This window comes from Tupaia chinensis, unplaced genomic scaffold (assembly GCF_000334495.1).
Source record: "Tupaia chinensis unplaced genomic scaffold, TupChi_1.0 Scaffold000644_1, whole genome shotgun sequence".
Taxonomy (NCBI): domain Eukaryota; kingdom Metazoa; phylum Chordata; class Mammalia; order Scandentia; family Tupaiidae; genus Tupaia; species Tupaia belangeri.
Genome location: NW_006160165.1, coordinates 4,821,708 through 4,846,186, shown reverse-complemented (window position 1 = coordinate 4,846,186; position 24,479 = coordinate 4,821,708). Strand labels below are relative to the sequence as shown.

The 24,479-nt window shown below is 51.4% G+C and overlaps 1 protein-coding gene across 1 annotated transcript in view; it reads left to right on the top strand.

The window, feature by feature from the left end:
* COL4A1 (collagen type IV alpha 1 chain) overlaps positions 1-24,479 on the top strand; it is a gene marked incomplete at its 5' end in the record, with an annotated part of 154,760 nt that overhangs the window by 62,364 nt on the left and 67,917 nt on the right. The window contains 1 exon segment of the mRNA XM_027776198.1: positions 5,503-5,562. Within this exon segment, the coding sequence (XP_027631999.1) occupies positions 5,503-5,562 (60 nt within the window).

Below are 24,479 nucleotides of genomic sequence, written 5' to 3'. Positions count from 1 at the left end.
CTCCCAGGGAGAAATCCCAGGCACTGCTCTGGGACTCGCGCCTCGTTCACTTGACCCCAGACACCCGCGTGGGGAGCAGAAGCGAGCTTTTCCAGAGTGTTCCGGTCCTCCGCGGCCTGCACTTTGGAGAAGATGGGGTGGGAGTAGCAGCCTGGGGCAGGACGATGTGGAGCCATGGAGCCAGCAGGGGTCGGGAGGCTGCGGGACAGCATGTATTTTTTGATTTCCGGAAGGATCCAGATGTAAAGTGTAATTCTTCAGGAAATCATGAAATTTATGGACATGTTCTGACACCAGAGAAACCATGGCTCAGACTGAGCCATGTGGTTTGGAACACAGGCAGTCAGGCAGAGTTAGGGCTTGCATTCCCCAGGTGGTTATTTTAGTTAGCTCTTTCAAGCCACCAGGGTCTGGAACTCGAACTGCAGTCGGCCATGTGGGAATCCAGCCACCTTAACCACCACCTGTTGGCCCCAACTATCTGTTTCAAAATCATCTATTATACCTGATTAAAAAAGGATTCAGGGGCAGGCCCTGTTGTCTAGTAGTTAAGGGAGCTGGACCCCACCTGGTTGACTGGTTTGACTCCCAGACCCAGTGGCTTGAAAAGCACCTTGTGCAAGTGTGCCTGTGCTCAGTCTCAAGGGGCAGAGCGAGGAGGAGGAGGAGGAGGAGGAGGAGGGGTTGCACGGTGACCACGCCCCACTGGGGCGCCTTCTCCCTCTCCCTCCCCTCTGCCTCTCTCTGGGGAGCGCATGGGACCTCCTGACAATTAAAACAAAGCTTTTAGGGAACCAGCAGTTAGCGTAATGGCTATGTCGCTGGACTCCCACATAGTCGACCCTGGTTCGCGTCCCGGTGGCTTAGAACTCACGCCGGGCGCGTGTGCCTGCATGCCCAAGATCCTGAGAGGAGAATGGAGGAGGAGGGATTGCGGTGTGACCATCCCCCCGGGTGGGTGATTTCTCACTTTCTGTCTCTATGTCTGTCTGTCTGGTGAGCGCACGCGCCCTATAGCGAAAACCTCTCCAAAAAAACAAAAACAAAGCTTTTAAAAATATTCAGAGGATCGCTTTAGCAGTGAATCCCAGATTGCAACTAAAATACCTTCACCTCTGTTTGCGAGGGTGAACCTGAGCAAGAGCCGGGGCGCAGTAGCAGTATTTCAAAATAGCTTTTGTTTAGTAAAGGATGCCTCTTACGATGTTTGTCTTTCCCAGAATTAGGTTTTTGTTTGTTTGTTTGTAAAATAAAACCATTGCCATAAGATACTAGGTCACTGAGGACGTGAAATGAAACTCATGGTTTGAAAACATCTTTCATTCTGAAAAGCCGGCCCTAACTTGGCTGTTCTTAGAATGATCGATTCTTCGGAACTGCCCTTAGGGCTAGAATTGGTTAAAAAAAAAAAAAGGAAAAAATTGTTAAAAAAAAAAAAAAAAAAAAAAAAAAAAGGAAAAAGAGTTCCTATAAGAATAAAACCATGATTGTTTGTGGTTTGAGATTTTTTTCTTTACATTTTTGCTTAACACGTAGTATCAGCCGGGGGCGGGGGTGGGGGACGCCCCTGATTTTGCATCTCGGATTTTCTCCTGTGAGTGCGAGGGCCTGACAGGCCGCTGGGGCAGGGCTGCCACTTGCCACCCACACGAGCAGGCGTGTTTCTGAAGCAAAGGCACCAGCGGCAACTTGACCCCAACATGCGCAGTCCTGGCCCCATGACCTCTTATCTGGGGTCCCTGGCAATTACGCCACTTGCTGAGAGCTGAAGGGCACCGTTCCAGGGAGCTCATTTTTATAACTCCTCAAATTGAATGGAGATAAGCTGCTGAGATTATATCAACACTTCAGGGGAGAAACACCCAATCGCCACTTGGCCCTTCCCATACTCCTCCTTGCGTCTCTGCTTAATCTGACATTTCGAAGATGCCCCTCTTGGTCTGTCGGTAGAAGTCCCTGCTACTTCAGGCTGTCATCGAGGTTCCGCCGGCTGGGCGTGGTCAACTGGTGGCCTTTCCTAAAGGAGCTCTGCAAATACATGGGTCTTAAGCTGGCTGAGTTTTCCTTTCAACATCTGCAGGAGTAGGGTGAAGGCTAGAGCCCTTTGAGGAGCAGAGCGGTGCATCTCAGGGCAGGGGGGTGGCTAGGCCCTGCCCTGAGCCAGTAGGGAGGTGTCCCCTCCCTCAGGGCCTGGCCTCTCCCCTTCTGGGCTTTTCTCCTGGGGCGGGTGGGGTCTGGGCAACCTGGCTGTTGGGTGGCCTCTCCAGGCAGTGTGGGCGTCTCGCACCTCCCTCCCCAGGACCCTCAGCCTGCCCTGTTCCCTCCCCGAAGCGTGTCCTCTGAGCTGTGAGCTGAGGTCCGCAGTGTCGCTGGCCTGTCAACTTCGATTGGTACTTAAGGCTGGCTAAGTGGAGAGGGCCACCAGCACCCCTCACCCCGTCTACCACTTTCCTCATCCGTTATAATGCCCTAACGGCTCTGAAATTGGGAGGGACCCAACAATTGCTTACGTGTCATTGTATAATTAGTACCTTTTTTTTTTTTTTTTTGGTTAGAGGGTATATGTGCTTATCAGAGAGAAAGAGAGAGGGAGAGGGAGAGTGAGAAAACACCCCACACACACACCCCATGGGACATGGTTGTATCATAATCCCCTCTCCTCCACTTCTCCACCCTGCCGTGATTTTTGGCCTGGAGTATCTTTCCGGCTGCTGCGGTTGGGATTTGAACTGTGCTGTTGGCCATGTGGGATCTGACTCCCTTAACCACCAGGCCACAAGGATGGCCCATTCATGTGGGCTTCATAATCTATGTGCCAGTGTACACCTGGCTCAGTGCAAGGCTCTGGGCCACCCACAAAGAGCCGAGGTTGGGCTGGGGACATTAAGGTAAAGAATTCTTGGGCAGCCTGTGAGCAGATGGGCAAGGGAGCTGGATCCCAGATGGCTGACTGCTGTTCGAACCCCAGCCCAGCAGCTTGAAAACATGCACCCTCTGGCAGTGCAAGAAAAAAGAACCCTGAGAAACACACAGAATGTCCCACTCCAAGGGCTCCTCCTTGGCATACTGTGGGGGCCTGTCATCTTTGACTGGTGCTTAAGGCTGGCTGGGTAGAGAGGGCCACCACCCCTCACAGCGCCTACCACTTTCCTCATCCATTATAATGTTCAACAGTAATTAGAGTAAGGAGCGGTTGACCCTTGCCTGGGGATCAGGCATGGGATGGCCCTAGCTGAGTTAGTCGAGCTGCTGAGGTCTCCCAGAACTCCTATCTATGGATTTTAGAACTTTTGGAGCTCAGGCTAAAGATTTTGGTCTCATCTCTTTAAACAACTGAGTGATTGGGACCAGCAGTTGGAGTAATGGCTCTGTCATTGGACTCCCATGTAGTTGAGCATGCTTTGAGTCCTAGACCTGGTGGCTTAAACTCATGCCGGGTGCATGTGCGTGTGTGCCCAAGATCCCAAGAGGAGAATGGAGGAGAAGGGATTGTGGTGTGGCCATCACCTCTGGGGAGTGATTTCTTGCTTTCTGTCTCTCTGTCTCTCTCTGTCTTTCTAGTGAATGCACATGCCCTATAGCAAAAACCTCTCCAAAAAATAAAAATAAAAAATACATAAGTAAATGAATAAATGAGTGGTCACCCAAACCCAGATTATGAAGCACAACTGTGCACATGGATTGCTTTGAAATGTCAGGAGGTGAAGAGAGTGGATGTTGAAAATGGCCTCCAGTGTGAGTCAGAGATAGAAGCAGATCCCTAATCTCTGGGGTTTGTTTGGGCTCTTGTCAATTGTTCCCATTGCCAAGACGGAAAATTAAAAACAGCTCACTGTCTCCGAGGCACTTGTTCCGATGTAACTTTATTAAAATAAATATCTCCAGATGTAATTGTTTCCTGCAGAAGGTCTCCATGGCAGTGGAGTGAAGGCCTGGGGATGTTAAAAAGACAGATGTCACATGATCACAGCGCCATTAATTGCTTTTACTTTCAAGAAAATGATCACCTGAAGCAAAATATAGGTACAAATTTTGTACCTCTAAGCTTATTGACTAATTTATGCAGCTCAGGTGCCTTCACGTCTGGCCACAATAACCACGTTATTGTGTTTTAAGTGTGGATTTCTCGGAGGGAATGCCCAGTGGATGTGCGTGTGTGTGTGCCTGCGCATGCGTATCTGTAACAAGCCGGCGGTCTTCCATGTGGGAGGCCAGGTGAGGCTCTAACGTCACCCTCCTGTTTCAGTTCAACGTCTGTGAAATGGGGTGCAGGACAGCAGTCAGCCCTTGGCCAAGGCCTGAGCTGTCTTCTCCTCCGCATGTGTCCCGTGATAATACCGTACAGTGAGAAACAGCAACAGCTGACCGTGAGCAGCAGTGTGGGCTTGCTCTCCCCAGGTCTCTGATGGGCTGTTGCTTCCGCCCTTGTTTTCAGACTGAGGCTGACCACAGGTAACTGAACCGGTAGAGCGTGAGACGTGGAAAAGGGGAGGCCCTGCACCTGCCTCGAACCAGGGTCAGCCATTGAGTAGGGGCAGCGGGCCGCGGCGCCTGGTGGCACGTGAGCCCATGCAGGCCTTGCCCGCCAACTTCCATTGCATGCCGGCGCTCTTGCATGTTTTAGCGTGTGCTTTTGTGTTAGGCATGAGCTCCAAGAGCATTTTGTTGTTGAGTGTTCTTCAGTTGAACCTTTAACCCTTGGTTGAATTCAAAGCTCAGTCCTTGAAGAGTTGGGCTTCCCACTTGGCTCAGCCACGTGTCCTCTCCGTGTGGGTGTTTCTCGCACCATGCACACGGCACTGGGCATGGACGGGCGAAGTGTGGCTCCACGCCCTGGCACCCCTGGTCTCGCGTGGTCTCAGGTCTGAAACTCCGAAGTCGGGAGCAGGACATTTTTGTAGCCTTTCAAAAATGGGTGGTATCATGTCACAGTAATCCCTGAGCGAGTCCATGTGAGATAAGAATTGACAAAGGACGGAAGGTCGAGGTGACACCTTCGCTTCTCAGACTAAGCAATGCTGTGATTTGCGTCACTCAAGGATCACTGCCTTGGTTCAGGCAAGAGACGCACTGCAGGGCAATGCGGAAGGGCTCCTTAAAACAAGGCGGCCAGCCAGTCACTTAGGCTCTTATGCGGGACTTCCCTCAAAAATATGTGAAGGAGGGGACCAGCAGATGGTGGAACGGTTACATCGTTGGACTCCTTCATGGCTGAATGCGGTTCAAGTCCTGGACCCGGCGGCTTAAAGCTCATGCGGGGGTGTGTGTGTGCATACCCAAGACCCTGAGTGGAGAATGGAAGAGAAGGGATTGTGGCATGACAATCTCCCCAGGGGGTGATTTCTTGCTTTCTGTCTCTCTGGCGAGCTCATGCACCTTAGAGCAAAAATCTCTTTAAAATAAATAAATAAATAGGTGAAGGGACCCAAATCACCCTAGTTGCGGCGCTGACCTCTGTCTGAAAGTGTTCTTCTACTTAAAGATGCTTTCTTCTCTCCCCAGGGTGGCTGTGCAGGCTCTGGCTGTGGAAAGTGCGACTGCCATGGCGTGAAGGGACAAAAGGTGAGTCTCCAGGACGCCGACACCAGCACCCCGGGCCCACCCCGCCCAGTCATCTTCAGAAGCTATGGAAAGCGACCGGATAGTTAGCCGTCCATGCCAAACCTCGCTACCGGTTTAATCAGTTCTCCAGAGCGGTATCACTAACATTATTTCTGAACAGTATTACTGTTACCGTGGCTGTTCTCCAAAGATGGTAGTAATTAGTGACAAGTAGTGTAGGAAAGGGATTTTTTTCTATCTTTTTGACTCTAGAAGGAACAAGCGTATTGGCAAGAAGTCTGCTGACTCAGTTGTACTTTCAGAAATTGAGGTACAAAAACTACTTCTAGCTTTTTTTTTCTTCAGTAAAAAGAAAATAGTTTCTAGTCAATTTGAGGTCTTCCATTCAAATTAGAATTTTAAAATAACTTTCTATCTGTGACGTACTCCGCTAGCGTTATTTATAAAAATCCTAAGTCCGTATTGTTTCCCAAGTGTGAACGACAACCTGGTCCCCCGCCCCTCGTTTAAGCACCCGGAGGGATAGGCCTTTCCCTGGGAGGCAGGCTGCGCCTGTGCATTTCTGCTGGCTGCAGCGGGGCATCGTCTGTTTGTTTTCACTCATGGGACACTTTGGCATCCTGGCCCTGCTTGGGAGTCACTGTGGAAAGCCGATGTAGAGAGAGGCCACACCACCCCAACACCCCCCGCCCCCGCACCTCCACTGCAGGAGGGCACGGCCGGGGAGGCCTGTAGGGTGCACGCACGTTGCAGCTTTTACCATGCTCGGGGCTGCAGGTGTCAGCTGGCCGGCTTGGGAATTCCGACCTTCCTCGTGGCACGCCGGAGGTTTTAATGGCTCCCAGACTCACACCTTGGAAATTCAGCAAATTACGCTTTACAAAAAATTGTTCCTTTTCCACTATTTACTGAAATACCAACATCCTTATTTTAAAAACGAAGCCTGACAGTGGGACTAGCATGCCAGGCCGCTTTTGGGTGAGTGCAGCCCGTGAAAGCGGTTTTACTCCCTCACGACCGGCCAGGCTTCACCTTCATGCTCTGCTTCTCCTCCTACTTGGGGACTTGGTCTAGGCAGCCCGATGTGCACTTTGAAGTTATCTGTAAACTTCAAAAGCCAAGTACTTCTCCCAGCACAAAGACTTCAAAAAACATTTACCTTGAATCGTACACACAAACATACTGAATTAATAAAGGAGTCCTTAAAGCTACAAAAACTATTAGGCTGTTGGAAAAGTCCTGATGTGTTTTTCTGTTTTTCTACGCAAAAATGCGTCATGACTTATTCGACAACCCATACAACTTTGGAGCGACAGCAAATCAGAAATTGAGGCCCACATCAATATCACCTGATTTTCCTTGCAACTTTCCAAGCCCCAGGAGTTGGGGGGCAGGCAGAGTTTGCAGTCCTCAGCATGGTCTGCTGGGCCCCTCTTCACCTGGGTCAGACCCATGACCCTCCCCAGCTCCAAAAGATCTCAGACTTTATATACTATTTTGTATGTTCCTATGAATTTATGTTTTTAAGCCTAATTAATTTGAACTCTCACCCGAATCCACCCAAGTCATAACCTAATGAGGCAGATTTGTCCGGGGGAGCTATGCCATATTTGGCTGACTTTCTCCAGCCTGGGACCCAGCTGCTGCATTCAGCCACTGTGCCCTCAGGGCAGCAGGCATCGCTGCTCCACTAGGTGGAGGCAAGCACCTACACCCAGCAGGAAAGGCCTTCGAGCATTTTATTTCAAAGCTGCCTGTGGAAGAAACCTTGCCGTGGGCAGCACAGTTGGTGAAGAGGCCTGTTAGGACACCAAAGCCTGCCCTGGGCTTTGGACAGAAGACTGGTAGGAGGTGCACAGGAGGGAGAGAAGTGTGCTCAGGGTGAGCTGTTCTTTGTGCTGAGGAGGCTTCCTGCTGGCCTCCTGCTGGGCCCTTGTAAGCCTTGAAGCTGGAAAACGTCAGCATTCCAAGGCTGGGGCTGGGATGGAAGGTGGAGGGTTCCACTGCCCCTGGGCCGAGCCTCAGGAGGACTCTCCTTAGGTCACTGCATCAGAGCCCGGCTGAGATTTTGCCTGGTCGGACCTGCCCCTCAACACTCAGTCTTCTCATCGCCCCCTTGGGATAGTTTTGTCCTATTGTTCCGTAAAGAATACTCAATACACTGTTGGCAAGCTCCAGGTCGGGACGTTCTGAAATTGTGTTTTAGACTATAATTATTCAGTGGATTGAGAAGGCTTCCGGAAGTCTGGGGCAAAAGCTAAATGACTGGTATTCTATTATTTTAACAGAAATAGAGAAGAGCTATCTTTTCTCATCAGGAGCGTAAACATTTCAGGTCCTATGGCTCCCACAGCATTGAGAAGGGCTAAGCCTCTTTCCTCCCACGACAGCTATTTCAAACTTCCGCTTATTGTCTTAGAAGTATTGTGAGAATAATCAGTGCAATGATGAGAATGCTCGTCCCAGAGCCAGACTGAGCTAGGGTATTTCCCTCGTCCCAGAGGCAGCTAACGAGGATGCTGGTCCGTCTGCCTCCCGAAGGCCACTCGCAGGGCACTCCAGCCCAGAAACGCTAAGCAGGTGCAAGTGGAGAACGGAGGGCAGGCTTCGAATCCAGAGTATAAACCCAGTGGCTTCAGCCGCAGGCCCACTTCTAGGAGTGAGGGACTTCCTCCGTTCTCACAGTAGTTATTTTGATAGTCTCAACTACCCATAATTTAATTAGTTTAGATTTGTTACTTTAAAAATGGGGAACTAGAAGACACATAGTTCAGAGAAAATTAAAACTGCCTAACTCGGACAGAGTCACAGACTTAGGAGCTTAGAAATCACGCCTTCTGAGATTTATTTTTCCCGACACTATTATTTATAACCTGTCAATACTGTCAATGGAAACTGAAGAATCCCCAGCACAGATTGCCACGTCCCTTTTGGCTGAGTCCTACTGTCCAGCAGGAGGTGGCTCCTGACAGCATGGCTTGTCATGGATTTCATTGCCACATGTCACTGGGGTGATTTTACGCTCAGGGTGGTCAAGTGATCGATATACTGCTAGGTAGCATTTTCTACGTTCATCAGTTGAATGCTTCAGACTTTTCCTGGTTTCAGGGTCTTTGCAGAATTGTTTATTTTCCTGTGTTCTTGGATAGACACTGCATCTTCGGGCGTCCTTTTTGGTAATCCATTTGGCTCTGTACACAATGGTTCTGTGTTTTTTCAGAGACCAAGGGTGTGGGGATGCTACCAGCTTAACCTGGTGAGGGTTTTGAAAGCTTGCCTACTCAGAAACAGCCAGAAGCTCTGCTCTGCTTTCACTTGATAACCTGATTTCCTCAACTGTCGGCTTGGAGAAGGGCCAGGCATCCCCAGGAGTCAGTGCTCAGGGTGGAAGCTACTCGCGTTGCACCAAGGAGTGTGCATGAGAAGACTTTCAGATGATGTAGCCATGAACACCCATGCTTCTGTGAGGCCACCACTACAGGCTCAGCCCCTACAGCACCCAAAGGGCATCTTAGAGTTACACGAGAGGATAGATGTGTGCACACGGAACAAACGGCAAGTCAGGGGAGATCGTGGTGTTCAGGGACCAGCGGCGAGGACGCAGGCTGCAGGAGCTGAGGCGGGAGTTGTCCTGTGGCTTCCTGGGGGAAGGGAGCTTCCTGGGGGAAGTAGGGCCCAGGCCTACGCGTGGTCACTGGTTCTCCAGACATGCTCAGAGGACAGGTTCGTCTGTCACAGATTGGTGCAAAAGCGTGCATTTACTCATGTTAATAAGAGAAATGGCTCTTGGCATGCGATAGAGACTACTATAGACAGAGGTTTCTAACAGAGTGACTCCCGAAAGGGAATTCCCCGGCCAGTCTAGGAGCACAGAGAGTCTTCACTGAGTAGAATCAAAGGATTTCCCTCCCTTGCCCCTTTTTTTTAAGAGAGAGTTTTGCTAGAGGGCACATATGCTTGCCAGAGAGACAGAGAGGCAGAAAGCGAGAAACCACCCCTGGGGGGATGGCCATGCTGCAATCCGTTCTCCTCCATTCTCCTCTCGGGGCTTTGGGCATGCACATATACATGTGCCTGGAGTGAGTTTCAAGTCACCAGGTCCAGGATTCAAACTGAGGTCGGCCATGTGGGAGTCCAGTGACACAACCATTTCTCCATCTGCTGGTCCTAGAATTGAAACATTTCTGATGAATAATGAAAATGCATGGATCTCTGTCTTCTTGGGATCCTCTAACCCTATGACGTGCAGATCCTTGCCAAAGACACGGGAGGAGCATGTATGTGGGCCTGCTCGTCCTCACCAGCCCAGCTGAGTCACAGTCCTTCGTCCACACCGCGTGTCTGCGTGGCAGCGCTGCCCAGCAGCCCAGGCCGCCCGCACAGCAGAGAGCTCGGAAGCTCCTCGGCTGTCTGTCTAAAACGTCCACTTTATCTGGTTTGAAAGTTGGAGGAGCCTGTGGCCAGTATGGAAGCGACTCCATTTCTGGCCCTGGGAATCTGGGGGACCTTAGGGTTTGTTAGGGGCCGAGTCTATACAGAACCCCCACATGATTGACCATTTGCTGTACTAGCCACTGTGCTGCTCTAGACATTGCCCACGTGCCCTGGCTGCCCGGCTGTCCTCCACAGCCACTGTCTGCTCTGACGTGAGCTCAGGGCCGCTCTCACGCTGCATGTCTTGGCTAGAATCGAGGCCCCCTCCCCACTCCTGGCTCCTGGTGACAGAGCAGGAAAGAAAAAGAGGCTTCTGGGGCCGAACTCCTACTTTGGGCCGGCATGGTGCACTCGCTTTATCCTTATTGCATCTCCCGCCCAGGGTTTCTCGACCTCAGCACTATGACATTCGAGGTGGGATGGCGATGCGCTGTGGAGGGTGTGTGTCGCTGTGGAGTGTGTGTTGCAGAGTGCTGAGCAGCACCCGGCCTCTACACACCAGACACCCCTGTTCCACTTGTGGCAAACTGGTATCTCTTGGCATAGGAGTAGGGGTGCAGAGTTGCCTTAGCGTGAGAACCACTGACCCAAGCCCACCTTTTACAGCAAATAAAAGGCAAGTCGCAGGATCCCCTCTTGCATCAGAGTTCCTCAGTTTCCCTTAGGTTAGGCGGGCCCTGGTCTGAGGCGCCGGCCCCTCGGGCGCACGACTGAGCACGGCCTGAAGCCTGGAGCGGGCTCCGTTCCTCTGGAGTGGAGTCTGTGGTGTACGCTGTCCCACTGGCGCCTGCGGAGGAAAGCTAGCCTTCTGAAGCCTTTCTCTAACGGCTGGTGTGGAAGGATTGCCGGAGGACCGCAAAGAAATGAACTATTCCCCTGGGGCCATGGGCAGGCCTCCCAGTTCCTGTTCTCCAGGAGTTCAGCTTGGGCCTCCAGTCTGGCTAGATAAATAAACCTCAGGGAGCTGTACTGCTTGTGGCAGGGAGGCAGGCTGGCCCTCTGCTCACATGTGAGCCCTTCTTCCAGCCGAGACAGGTTGGGGGCCCAGCCAGAGCCCCAGTCCTCCCATCACAGTGAGGGAATGCCCATTCCTCACATCATGAAGAATAGAGCCCCAAGGGGAGGGGGCTAGACTAGGCGGGTCCAGCCCGTGTCCAGGGGATGAGGCACCTGTACACAAGGTGTTGGGGCTCCCCTTCCCCTGCCTTCGGGAGATCCCAGCAGACCCTCAGTCCTCTAGGACGCGCATGGCGTGGTTACAGCTGGTGACCTTCGTCACTTACTGGCTGGTTGGTGACGGCCCCAGGAAAGCACACGAGGCTTATTTCCGTGGGTTCTGGACGTGAGTCATCAGCTTGTTCCTTGGCCTCTTCCACACCCAGGAGGACATGTCTCCTCTTTCCTTTCAGGAGCCACTTAGAGAGCACACGAGGCTTATTTCCGTGGGTTCTGGACGTGAGTCATCAGCTTGTTCCTTGGCCTCTTCCACACCCGGGAGGACATGTCTCCTTAGAGAGGTAGTAGGGTCCCTCTGTCTGTCACAGAAATACGGTTTTTCACCACCTATTTTTCAGCTGTTCTGGAGGTCCTTGGAGAGATACAAAATAGGCATTTTTAGTATATTTCCTTCAAGGATATTCAAAATTAGAAAAAGATGTTATATGCAAGGAATGCTACAACCCTTGTCACGTCTAAACGCAGGCAGAGGGTGAGCTTTCCAGTGTTCGAATTCGAGCGCCCTTTCCCGTAGGTTGGAGCTGAGGACTCGCTTGCCTTCTTTCCTGCAGAAACCTCTGCAGCACACCAGCTCGGCCATTCTAGTTATTTATGCTGACTTGCAACAGTCCTCACAAACGCCTTAGAATCGCACATCGTTTTCTAGGTAAAGGGCCTTTCTCGGAGGGTCATAAATACAGGGCGTTTTCCTGGTTGTTATTAAATCTTAGGTGAAAATGCTTTCTTTGAGATAGGGACTGTACTGATATTTTGGAGAGTTTAATAGTCTTCAATTTATAAATGTATTTCACTGATCTTTATTTACATATGATTAAAAACAACTTATTTTACCTATGATTTCATTATGAATTTAAAAAATATAAGAGTGCTTTACCTATTATACTTTGCATATAAACTAGTATTTTCTTTTTATTCCTTTTCATCCTTAGTACCTATGAGGAATAGATTTGGATTGTCATGGATTGTTAAAGAACAAGGTTATTTCTATTATTTTTTACAGAACACTGAACATTTCTTTCCCATAAATTAAATTATATTAGCCATTGTTTTACATGTTAGAGGTTGTATTTCTTTTTAGATAATAAATTCTTTTCTTCAGCAAATGAAAATAAATATTTTTGTGTAGACACTTTGAAACTTTGATTAAGTTAACTGATTGGACTAATGACAATGAATTACTAATAACAGTAGTTTATTTATTAAGCACTTTGTATGTGAGAGGCACTGTGCCAGACAGGATTAGTTAGAACTGCAAATTCTACTATAATGAAAAGAAATCCATTTTCTTATTTTCAAGATGCGAAATAGAGAAAATCAAAATGCACTGAAAAGCGTTGCTTAGTATAAACTATCCAGTCTTATTTACTGACCTTAAGAATTACTTAGGCATCCAGCCTCACTGGAATTGCAGCTCACATCTGGATCCGTACCTTTTTAAGTGTCTCCAACATTTAAGGGACCACGGTGTCTAGTCCAGCCTTTCCCAAACGTGACCCCCAGGTCAGGATGTCACCGAGGTGCCCTTTGCTGTGCTAACAGAAGAGGACTCTAAGGGGAGGTGGGCCTTTGCGTTTTGCTCTGGGCCATCTGTCTGGAACCTTCTGTGAGGGAGTGTGCCAGAGGGACCCCGCGTATCTGCGTTGCCGGTGTTTATTGTCGACCGAACCCCGTGTCTTCACAGTGCCTGCACTTGCCATTTCTAAAGAGGCCCTGTGGAACACCTCGCATGTGGGTTCCACCACGCGCCCGTCAACCCAGCCCTTTGGACCAAGTGGACTTCTGCCCTGCAGGCTGCCCAGTACTGTGGGGATGGGAGGAGAGACGCACTTGAGCACAGGCGGGGAATTAATTTCCGTGTCGTGGACGGGCACCTATGCGTGGATTTTAATGTGGAATAAACATGAGGAAGGCTCTACCTGACTCAGTTCTGGAAGCATTCATGGATACTGCCCATCTAGCTGAGGCTTCTCAACTCAGTTGGAGACCAGAAGACCGGAAATGAACTTGGTCCAGCAGGGCGGAGGCACTCCCAGACCTGAGTCGAAGAGCCGTCAGCATGCCTGGAGCATCCGGGATCATGAGGTGGAGGGGTTGTGGCTCTCAGCCCAGGGAAAGGAGGTGGGCTCACGTGGGAGGTCTGTCTGGGACCATCCAGCCTTGAGTCAGGGATATGATTTTATCGGCCATTAGAAGAGTCATTACCCCTAAACTATGTGGGAGAGAAACAAGCTCTTCTGGATTTAGTTCCCTGGCTTTTCCAAAACCCTCCCCACGTCTTTGTTGCCAATTGCTTTTCCTGATGCGCTTGTTCATACAAGCGGTGTCCAAACGCCTCTCCTCCCAGCCAGCTCTCCTTGTTCTGGGGCATTTCAGGGAGGACCTATGTGAAATGGCGCTCTGTCCCACCCCCGCCCCGCCAGGTGTCCGCGGCAGCATCTGGGCCGCTGTGCGTCCCTGCAGGGTCCGACCGCCCTCCTCCTGCTTGCTGGTCGGGGGTACAGCTCTCCTTTCCCTGTTTGATGTCTCGGAGTGCCAAGATTTTTTCCAGATGTCCCCGATTTCCTATTTCCACATAGCACCATGAATCATCTGGCAGAGCGAGCGTGAGAATCCGTGTGGGTTTCACATGCACCTACTTTTGTCCTTTCTGGATAGTTCTTTTACACAGAGTTTTTAAGAAGCAAAAACATTTAAGGGACATGAACATGGAAAATTATCTGTCGGTGATATCTTTAACTGGACTAATAGCCAGTGTAGTCATGCTGGGAACATTCACTTCGCATGGTGTAATAATATAGTGATTGAGTGTATAAAAAATACAAAATATTAAAAAATAATACTTGATTCCAAAGGTAAAATACCAACAGTGGGCTACAGGGAAGGCACTAAAAGTGGGTCCATGCTCGCTGGGCTTGTCTGGACCCACATGCAGGGTCCAGCATCCCTGGACACGCACTCAGCCACTGTGGCCACTCATGACACCTGCACATGCACTCGGCCACTGTGACCGTGCGTGACATCCCTGGACACGCACTTGGCCACTGTCACCACGTCGCTGAAATACACACTCTTACCCTGGGAGGTGCGTGTGCGGCCTTCCCCGGTTCCCACCTCCCCTTTTTGTTACATGAGTATGTTGGGGCACACTGCCCTGTGCTCCTGAGACCCGCCGGACTCCCTCTCCACTGTAATCACAAGCCACTGCTGTCATGTGCAGCTGTCCCCGGAGCCTGGCTCCTCCAGAGCAGCCTTGAAACCCGGGGCTCCTTTCGTTCCGTGCTCAGAAGCAGTGGTGGGAGGGTAGGTGCCTGGGTGGGGTGGGGTCCTGGCGGTGTGTGGCCCAGGAGGCTTTGCGTGAGCACACTCTGCTGTTGGAGATGCCGAGCACTGGCAGGCCTCGTCCTGACTATTTATGGAAGAAAGTATTTTTGTAAATACGATCCTGACAGAGCATTGGCTGGCGGGAAAAATCTTTGTTTTAAAAGGAGCAAAATGAGACGGTTTTAATTCAAGGTCAAAGACTTAACATAAAACAAACCCTGACAAATAAAAGCTGCACAGTCGAACTCTCCGCCTGGCTGCTGGTGGACTACCTGGAGCGTCCAGAGTCTGTCCCTGGACAGCCGTGAGGAGCTGGGTAGTTACGCACACGGGTGTGCAGGCCTGGCCTCGTGCGCTGCTCACCGCGCTGTCCTGCCAAGCACTTCGGCACCATGTGCAGCTAAAGGGCGGATCTGTCTGAGGCAAGGAGCAGAGAAAGCCTGGCCGGGATGGCCTTTGTTTCGTTTATCCCTCTGCGGCCATCAGAGATGTGGAAGGTCTACTGACCTGCACACCCACGCGGGGCTCGGCTCCCTCCTGGGGACCGCATGTTCATGTGACCCTGGCACTCACCTGGGCCCTAGTCCAGTGGAAGCCCGGTTCCCTCCCAGGAGAACCTGGCCAAGGAGCAAGCGGTGGTCTGCAGTACTTTCTTTCTTTTCTTTTCTTTTTAAAAAGATTTATTTATTCATTTATTTGTTTTTAAAATTTGACCAGAGAGAGACACAGTGAGAGAGAGGAAAGTGAGAAAGCAAGCCACCAGGTCTAGGACTTGAACCGTGGTCGGCCATGTGGGAGTGTCCAGCGCCTTAACCACCGTGCCACCTGCTGGTCCCCGTGCTAGTTTCTAAAAGGCACTAATGGAGTCCGTGGGAGCCCCTCAGCAGGGGATCTCTGTTACTCACCGAGCTGATCCTCGAGCTCACAGGGGATCCTCCTGGAGACGTCAGATGCTGTCTGAGAGTGAGAGAACGAGAGCGAGAAGGGATCGCAGAGAAGAGATGGCCGTGCTGCGATCCCTTCTCCATTCTTTTGTTGGGATTCTGGACACCTAGGCACACATCCAAGGTGTTTACCGACCCGCCAGGTCCAGGACACGAACTGCATAGTCAGCCAAGAGTGACCCAGCTGCCCTAAGCACCACAGCACTGCGGCCCTCCCAGGGTCTCTTTTCTAAGGGTCTGAATCCAGTCAGGGTCTAATCACGGCCCCGTGGCCTCATGCTGTCATGCTGCAGGGCCGGATTTCATTGTTCTTCTGCGGGGACCATGGTGCGTCCACTTTTGTGGGGGTGAGGGATCGCTCTCACTCCCCTGCCCGACTGATGAGACAGGAAAGTGCCCGCCCAGGAGCCCTTGGGACCAGGCGCTCGCAGTCCTGTGTCACATCCCGATTTAGACGGGCCGGCTGGCAGCCTGCAGCACTTCGGGCACGTCCAGGAAGACCCCAGTAGACATTTCGGCATTTAGAGCTAGGGGTTCAGTGCTTTCTGCTAGAGATTTCTGACTGTAGGTGGGAAGATACCAAAGGCGCTGAGGAACGTCGGTGCTCAGTGACCGTCACGACCCTCCATTTGAAGCAAAAGAAGGCCCGGCCTGTCGTGGGTCACCGCTGGGCAGGTGTCTCCTCGGGACGCTCCGCAGTGGCACCTGCAGACTGAGAGGGCACCCGCGAGCCAGCAGCACTCAGCACCTGCCCCTCCGCAGCCTCTGCTCCGGCCACTGAGGCTGAAATGAGTCCCTGCCTCCCAGACCTCGCTCTCTGCCTCCCAGACCTCGCTCTCTGCCTCCCAGACCTCGCTCTCGGCCTCCCAGACCTCGCTCTCTGCCTCTCGGCCCTGCAGTCACAGGATGCCTGAGTCGGAGCAGCTGCACCAGGGAGTTTCCTGAGGTTTTCCTCAGTGCCGTCACCATCCCATTTGCTAATCTATTTGGGTTTCCATATTTTATTTCCAAAATCACCTTACTGGGCGATGGGAAGTGGGTGCTAGTATTCCAAATGCCTCGATAAATCCATTTCTACCTTGCTCTGCTTTCTTATAAATCCCTATTTTTTTTTAACTTTTGTATGTGCTCACCAGAGACAGGGGGTGGGGAGTGAGAAAGCACTGTCCTGGAGGATGGCCGTGCCGCCGAGCTGCCAACCGTGCAGTCAGCCCCGTAGGGTCCGGCCGCCTGGCCTCCACGCCATCTGACGTTGTCCCTGCCCGAGAGAGGTTATCAGGTGCCACTTCTTTGCTCTCTCTGTGGTGAGGGCCAGGAGCTGCGAGGGCGGGAGAAACGGTGATGTCTGAGCTTGTCAGGGCCAACCCCGCGCTTCCCCTCACACCTCACGGCCTTGCCTTCAGGAAGTGAGTCGTAACCCAAAGTGGGCACCCTTCAGGTGTTTACGAAACAGAGTCCCCAAAGGGGGCTGTTCGTGCACCTTCCTGGGGGACACCTTCCGAGGCTTGCCGCCAGGCATAGAAATAGCAGGGGCCAGTTGTGGAGGAGGACTTGTCATAAAACGAGGGGACTTCCGCACGTTTGCGGGAACATGCTAGTGGACTAGGCTTCTCTTGTGTGAAAACCCTTCTAAATGCGTGTTCAGCTTCTCATAACACACACTGTTCTCTGACGTTTCGAAGCCCTCTGCAGGTGCCGCGATCTTCCACGCTTGGTGACTCATTCCACGTGTCACACGATCTGCAAACGGGGGCGCTCCTCAGGGCTAAGTTTCACAGCCTGACTTTTCAAGGCGTCTGCTTTGCGGGCGTGGGTCAGAGCACACGCGGCCTCCCCGGGCTGCAGCAGGTCTCTGGTCCGGCTGCTGCCCGGTGCCTCCCCTGCACTGGCGCAGCACGGCAGCTGTTCAGTACGTGGGCATTTTATTCCGGCGGCTCGGAGCCTGTCAGGTCTTCCGCAGTGCTCCCCTCGGGCTGTGCTGGCTGGGAGCTGCAAGGAGCCCCCATTTCCTTGTGCCGCCTTCTCTCCTCGTCACGGGGCGCCCCTTGTACCGTGAGGTGATGAGAGCCGGTGTGGGCAGTGAGGGTGGCTCCCCGGGAAGGGCACGTTGGGAGGACCCTGAGGGCCAGGTCGGGCTCTGGCATGCATTCTCTGCTGAGCGGGACCTGTGAGGCTCTGCGGAAGCCCTGAGAGGTGGCCCCCCTCTCCTGTCCCTATTACTGATCCCCGAGCTCCGGATGGAAACACCGACAGTATTTGTGCATGGACTGTCAAAAGCAGTTCGAGGGACCAGCAGTTGGCGTAATGGCTATGTCGCTGGACTCCCATGTAGCCGACCGCGGTTCTCATCCCGGACCCGGTGGCTTAAACTTATGCCGGGCGCGTGTGCATGCGTGCCCAAGATCCTGAGAGGAGAATGGAGGAGAAGGGATTGCAGCATGGCTATCCCCCCTGGGGGGTGATTTCTCGCTTTCTGTCACTCTGTCTCTCTCTGTCTTTCTGGCGAGTGCATGCGCCCTATAGCAAAAGCCTCTCCAAAAAGAAAAGCGGTTCGAAAGATGGCTGCTTCTCTGCCTCTGCGCGCAGGCACGATCTCCGTGTGAGCCCAGGAGCCCGGGTGGCCTGGTCCGTGGACTGCCCCGTCTCTGTGTCCGTGTCTTCTTTGAGCACGCCCTTGCTTATCTTTCTCTCACTGATTTTTAAAATTCAGATGTTGAAGAGATGGGAAAGTGTCACATTTACCCTCTACATCGGCGCTCCGTTTTTTATTATAGAAATGAACCTAGCTTATCTCTTTTTGCATCTGGGTTTAACCACAGAACCTCATAGCAAAGTCTTCTGGCAGTAGGTCACTAAGAGAGAAAAAAACAAACAAACAGAAGAGGATATGATAAATGGAACCCTGAAAATCTACCAAGTAGAGATAGCGAAAAGGGCAATAAGTAAAATGATTTCGACTTAAATTTTGTAATGATGGGGCCAGAACCTGGACTCAGCTTTGTCTCCGCCCCTCTGAGAATACACTAGACAATTCCGTGGACACCACAGGGATGATGGGATCTAGCAGCTGGGTGGGGCGTGATTTTTAAATATTTAGGAAGCAGCATTTATCATGTTAATTACAGTTATTTTATATCAATTGTGCAATTAAATACTTTTAAAATCTATACGCTTTTAAAACTGAGATTTGGAGTAAAAAATAAAATGGCAACATCATCTTGTTTAATTTCTTTCCTTGAGTGACTGTATACGTTTTAAGGCAGTTAGTGGTGTTTGGTGAAAATACGTTGAAATTCAGTTTAGGGTCCAGCAGATGGCGTAATGGTTATGTCGCTGGACTCCCATGTATTTGACTGCGGTTTGAGTTCTGGACCCAGCGTCTTAAAACTCATACCAGGTGCATGTGCGTGCGTGTCCAAAATCCCGAGAGGAGAATGGAGAAGGGATTGTGGTGTGGCCATCTTCCCTGGGAGGTAGTTTCTCACTTTCTGTCTCTCTATCTCTCCAGTGAGAGCATGCACCCTATAGCAAAAATCTCTCTAAAAAATAATCAGTTATTCATCTCGGTCTGACCACTGCTCTTTGAAAGTAGTGAGCTGAAGCTCACAGTGGGTTTTGAAAGCCTCAGTTCTTGCCAAGAGTACATTGTATTGTATGGGTAAAATGGATTTGTTACATTTTCGCCTCCTTAGAACTGTTCTTATCTGTGAGATTCTGAGTATGATTAATGGAATATTGAAATTATTGTAGCATTCTAAGGAAAAATGTTCTCAGCGATAAGATATAGCCAAGGAGCTTGCTCCAGGGCAAAGGAAGTAATCTGGGATATTAAACGTATGCATATTGTCGGGCACTCATGGGCCGCAGGGGGGAGGCACCCAGACGTTGGGGCAGGTGTAAGTCCAGGCCTTTCAAAGGCCTGGGCTGATGGGAGAGAATAAATTAATCCTTCTAGGCTTGAAAATAATTAACTTCAGAAGTATTCATTAAGAGGGGGAAAACCATAAAACCTTGTACTTTGGGGCCAGCAGGTAGCATGGCGGTTAGGGCGCTGGACTTCCATGTGGTTGACTATAGTTCAAGTCCTGGACCTGGTGGCTTCCTTTCTCACTTTCCCTCTATCTCTCTGTTTCTCTGCTCAAATTAAAAAATAATAATAAATAAAAGTAAATAAAATAATTCTTTAAAAAAAGATGGATTTCTCAAAGTGGAATGATGTTTGTTTTATTTATTTATTTATATTATTTCCTTTTTTTTGAGAGGTTTTTGCAATAGGGTGTGTGTGCTCACCACAAAGACAGAGAGAGACAGAGAAATAGAAAGCGAGAAATCACCCCCAGGGGGGATGGTCACGCTGCAATCCCTTCTCCTCCATTCTCCTCTCGGGATCTTGGGCACGCACGCACACGCGCCTGATGTGAGTTTAAGCCACCAGGTCCGGGACTTGAACTGCAGTCGACTACATGGGAGTCTAGCGACATAGCCATTATGCTAATTGCTGGTCCCATGATGTTTTATTTAAAAAACAAAACAAAACAAAACAGAAAAACCTCACGCATAAAAATCTAGAGAACTTTTTAAAACAGCTCAATTTTTTTTCTTTTTTCAGTTTGTGACCTGGAGCATGCTTGCTTTCTGGAAAGAGGGAAAGTGAGAGAGGGCTCTTTGGGTGTGGGGGTGGCCCCACTGCTACCCCTTCTGCATTCTCCTCTCAGGATTTCAGGCACGCATGCACATGCGCCCGACATGATCTTCAAAACGCCGGGGCTGAGGCTCAAAGTGTGGTCAACCATGTGGGAGTCCAGCACCTTACCCACCACGCCCCCTCCTGGCCCCAGAACTACTGTAAAATGCTCAAGGACTTCATATTTTCTGTCGAATTTAGCCACTAAAATGAGAATGAGGTAGTCCGCAGTGGCAGGGATCATCCTCTTCAACATCCTGGGGCTTCTCAGTCACGCAGCCGGCCTGGTGACGTGGGCGTTGTGACAGTGACTGCAAAGCGCCTGGTCCCAGGAGGACTAAGGCCACAGGGAACAGGACGCTGGGCGGATCCAATCCTCAGAAATGACTGGGCCGGGTTGGGGCAGCGGCATCCGCCCTGCACCCCGCAGCTCTCAGCCCATTTCCAGGATGTGGGGGGGGGGCTGGGCCCAGAACCCAGAACCGGAACCTCCCGCTCTAGGTTGAGACGCTCTCCTCAGCGGACAGGTGTGGGGTAGAAGTGGTGTTGACTCCCACAGCTGTGTCCCTTCGCTGGGCGTGGGCGCCTGGTTTCGCGGCCGAGTTGGAAACAAGGTCCCTCACTTGCCCCTCTTCGGGAGGCTTACGTTATTTTCTGAGGTCTTCACCATTCTCTTCTTAGGCACCCTGGAATCTGCTGGGCTCTTACAGGTGCCTCTGTGTGTGCAGGTGCTGTGAGGGGTGGGGTGGGACCGGGCCCCCGTGGCGCTGCGTGGCCAGCCAGCACTTGCAGGGACCACACTTAAGAGCCACAGATACTGGGGACCAGGCGATGCCTCTCGTAGGGCCCCCATAAAACCCAATTTTTCATAATTGCACTTAACACTTTTTTTTTAAAGGAAAGAAACTAAACAAAATAGTGCTTTTTTTCTTGATTGCCAATTGGCAATTCCTTGCAAGCTTAAATCAGGGTGCTCTGCACGCTTTCGCACTGAGCGGTGCTGCCAGTTGCCATCGGGCGTGTCCTCTGGGTCACTCATAGGCAGCTGTATCACAGGCCAGAGCCAGACAGACAGAAGTACCCCAACCCCCGCCGCCAAACCTCTGAAAGCCACATTTCCTGCCTTTTACGAGACCGCGTCCCGCAGCCACGTACTTCTCAAGTTCAGTTACCGTCCTCGCTGTGGGGACATGAAAGCCCTCTGAGGTACTTGTACACGAACTCGCATTTCCCAGACTTTCTGATAACGTAGAAGACATCTTTTCAATCTCAAAATGGCTGCTTTGGAGATAATGAAAGTAATACAGCCATGTGGCTTTACGAGGAAAATGTTTATTTTTCTTGTCCAAGCTCAGAGAGGAGCTAAGTTCTTGTTGACATTCTATCAACCATTGTTCATGTTCCTGCAATTGCTCTCCTTCCTCCGGATCTTTAAATCACGATGAATTTTATGGATGTTTAAAAAACCAGAAAGCCAGGCAGCTGTTCCGGGAGCGTGGCGGTTGGTGTGCAGGTCCTGAGCGGGCTCACCCTGCAGGGCCCGGAGCCCAGGTTAAAGCATGCCCTCATGGGGTGTCTCTTTCCAGTCTTCAAGGGTTGCCTTCATTTAAAAAAAGAAAACAGTTTTCTAATGGAGTAAGTAAAGAACAAAACCAGGTTCAACCAAATCCAGCCCGAAGCAGAGGGCGTGGGCATTTGAGTGCCTCTCCCGGGGCTAGGACTCAGTCCTCCCTCCTGGCACGTCAGTGCCCAGCAGGCGGCCCAGGGCTGCCCTGTGGGAAAGTGCCCTGAGACTTCGAGGATGTCTTCCACATGTACAGAAAACCCGAGGAATACTGATCCGTGTACAAGTGCCTCAGAGGGCTGTCATGTTCCCACAGCCGAGGGCGTCATGAACTGAACTTGAGAATGCGTGTGGGTGTGAGACAGGGTCTTGGAACACGAGGACACATGAAAGCCAGGAAATGTCACAGTCTAAGTCAGTGGCAGCAGAGTCCTGGCATCTGGGGTGTCGCTTTGCGGGGCCACCTCAGCAGGCCCTGAAGCTAATTCCGGTCACCCCAGGTTGCTATGTGCCGGGGGCAGGACTAGGGAAAGCAAGCAAAACCATGCCCCGCTGTCCGGGGGTGGAGTTGCTGCCTCAGCTTCATTCCACTCTGGACATGCTAGATAAGGGCCCTTTTGGCCTCATGTAACACGCATAGCCACCTGGAGCTGCAGCAGGGGAGGCTCCATGCCTGAGGGGAGGTGCCACGCCCACAGGGGAGGTCCCACGCCTGCAGGGGAAGTGGCACACCCGAGGCAGAGTGCCTGTGTGCCTGTGCCATTCTCCCACTTTTCATCTGTAAATCTAGGTATGAGAAGCAGAATGGAAGGTGATGCTTCAGCAGAAGCACTCTTGGTTTTTGAGAGCCAGGTATCAACATGGCTTAAATCAACAGCGAGGGAGATTATGGTTCGGGTCCTGGACCCAGAGGCTTGAAAGTCAATGCCAGGTGCATGTGGCTGCATTGCCAAACTCCAAGAGGAGAGTGAGGAGAGGGATTGACGTGTGGTGGCCATCTCCCCCAGGGGCTGTTTCCTCACTTTCCTTCTCTCTGTCTCTCTCTCTCTCTTCAGAGAGTGCGCATGCCCTATGGCCAAAAAAAAAAAAATGGGTGGACATTTTTTCCTTCACAACTGGCAAAACTCAGAATAGTGAACTAATTACCTTAAGGTATAAGTTTTTCATAAATTTATCATAGAAGTGGACCGAAGAAACACCTTTAAATAAATTTTACTGCCAGTGGGATCTTTAGTAATGGTTTCTTAGCGATCTCCCTCTTTGAATGTGTTTTATGCATGTTTTGTAGAATTTAATTTCTTTCAGTATATGTTGTTTTCGGGCCATCATTTAATAAAGGAGTTTACTTTTTATCTGTGTTATCCGTAGCTTCAGATATTAGTTTATGAAATGGATGCACAGAAGCAATCTGAAAACACCTCCGTTTGCACTTTCCTAAGCTCGGAGCATTTGCCTTTCACTTAGTAGCCTCGATACCCACGTTACGAGTTTGCATTTAATCTTGGCCATGTGTTGAGTCCCCATTGCGCTCTCTTGCACATCGAGTTCTGTCTGTTAGGCCTCGTCACCCTGGCTTCTCTCAGCTCTGCCATGCTAGCACGCTCGGTGACGCTGGGCCTTCAGTATCAACAGCGGAATAATGAAGAGGTAAGAACAGCAGTTCAGTGCTTCAGTCCACTAGGGAGAGTCCGTGAGCCCGGAATAGTGATTAATTCATTAATTAGCGCATGGTCCAAGAGCTCCCTCTCGTGGCAACAAGTGGGCCCATGGCAGTGTCCCTCTCAGCACGCCCCCTGCCAAGCCCATCCGTGGCTGGAACAGGAGAGGGAGGAAAGGGTCCAGGCCAGTGAGCGGGAGCCTGGCGCCGTATCGCACGGTAAGGGATTCGGGTTCATGGCAATGTCTCCTACGTTACTAATTGTCTAAAAGAAAGGTTTTTAAATGTCCTGACTGGAAAGAAATGATAAAACTCATGCACATGCGGGAGGGCTGTGCCAGCCGCCCACGTGACCGGTACGTGAAGTATGCATGTAACGGAGGGCCGCGCTGTATCTCGCACATACGTACAACCGTAATGTGTCAATTAAAAATGAAGACTGGGATAAAATTGAAAACAACAAAGAAAATAAAATTCCAAGTTAACGTAACCTAAAAACAGGATCAACTCCTGTTAGTGAGGGAATGTTTTCTTCCAGGCCCGGGTGTTGGGAGCTCTCCTCCAGGGTAGACTCCGAGTCCGTGGCTGGGAGTCCCTGGCATCTGGCTCTGGCAGGGCCGGGCAGGGTGCGAGGCCCAGATTTCAGGGGAGGCAGCGGCCTGACGGGGCTGGTGTGCCTGGGCTCAGGGTGCTGTCAGGGCCGGGGTGACAGCTGAGGGCTAAGGTAGGCGACAGCAGGGAAGAAAGTGGAGGTGGGCATGGGCGCCCGGCGTCCTGGTGGTGCGGGAGGCGAGGCCTCACTGCGACAAGTGTTCGCAGCCAGGGGCCAAGAGCACGCCCGACCCAACTCCCGGTGCTGGGAAAACGGAAGGAAAGTCCCGCTGCCAGGTGACCTGCTGGGGAGAGGCGACCTGCAGGGGAGAGGTGACCTGCTGGGGAGAGGTGACCTGCAGGGGAGAGGGGACCTGCTGGGGAGAGGTGACCTGCAGGGGAGAGGGAACCTGCTGGGGGAAGGTGACCTGCTGGGGGGAGGCGACCTGCAGGGGAGAGGTGACCTGCAGGGGAGAGGTGACCTGC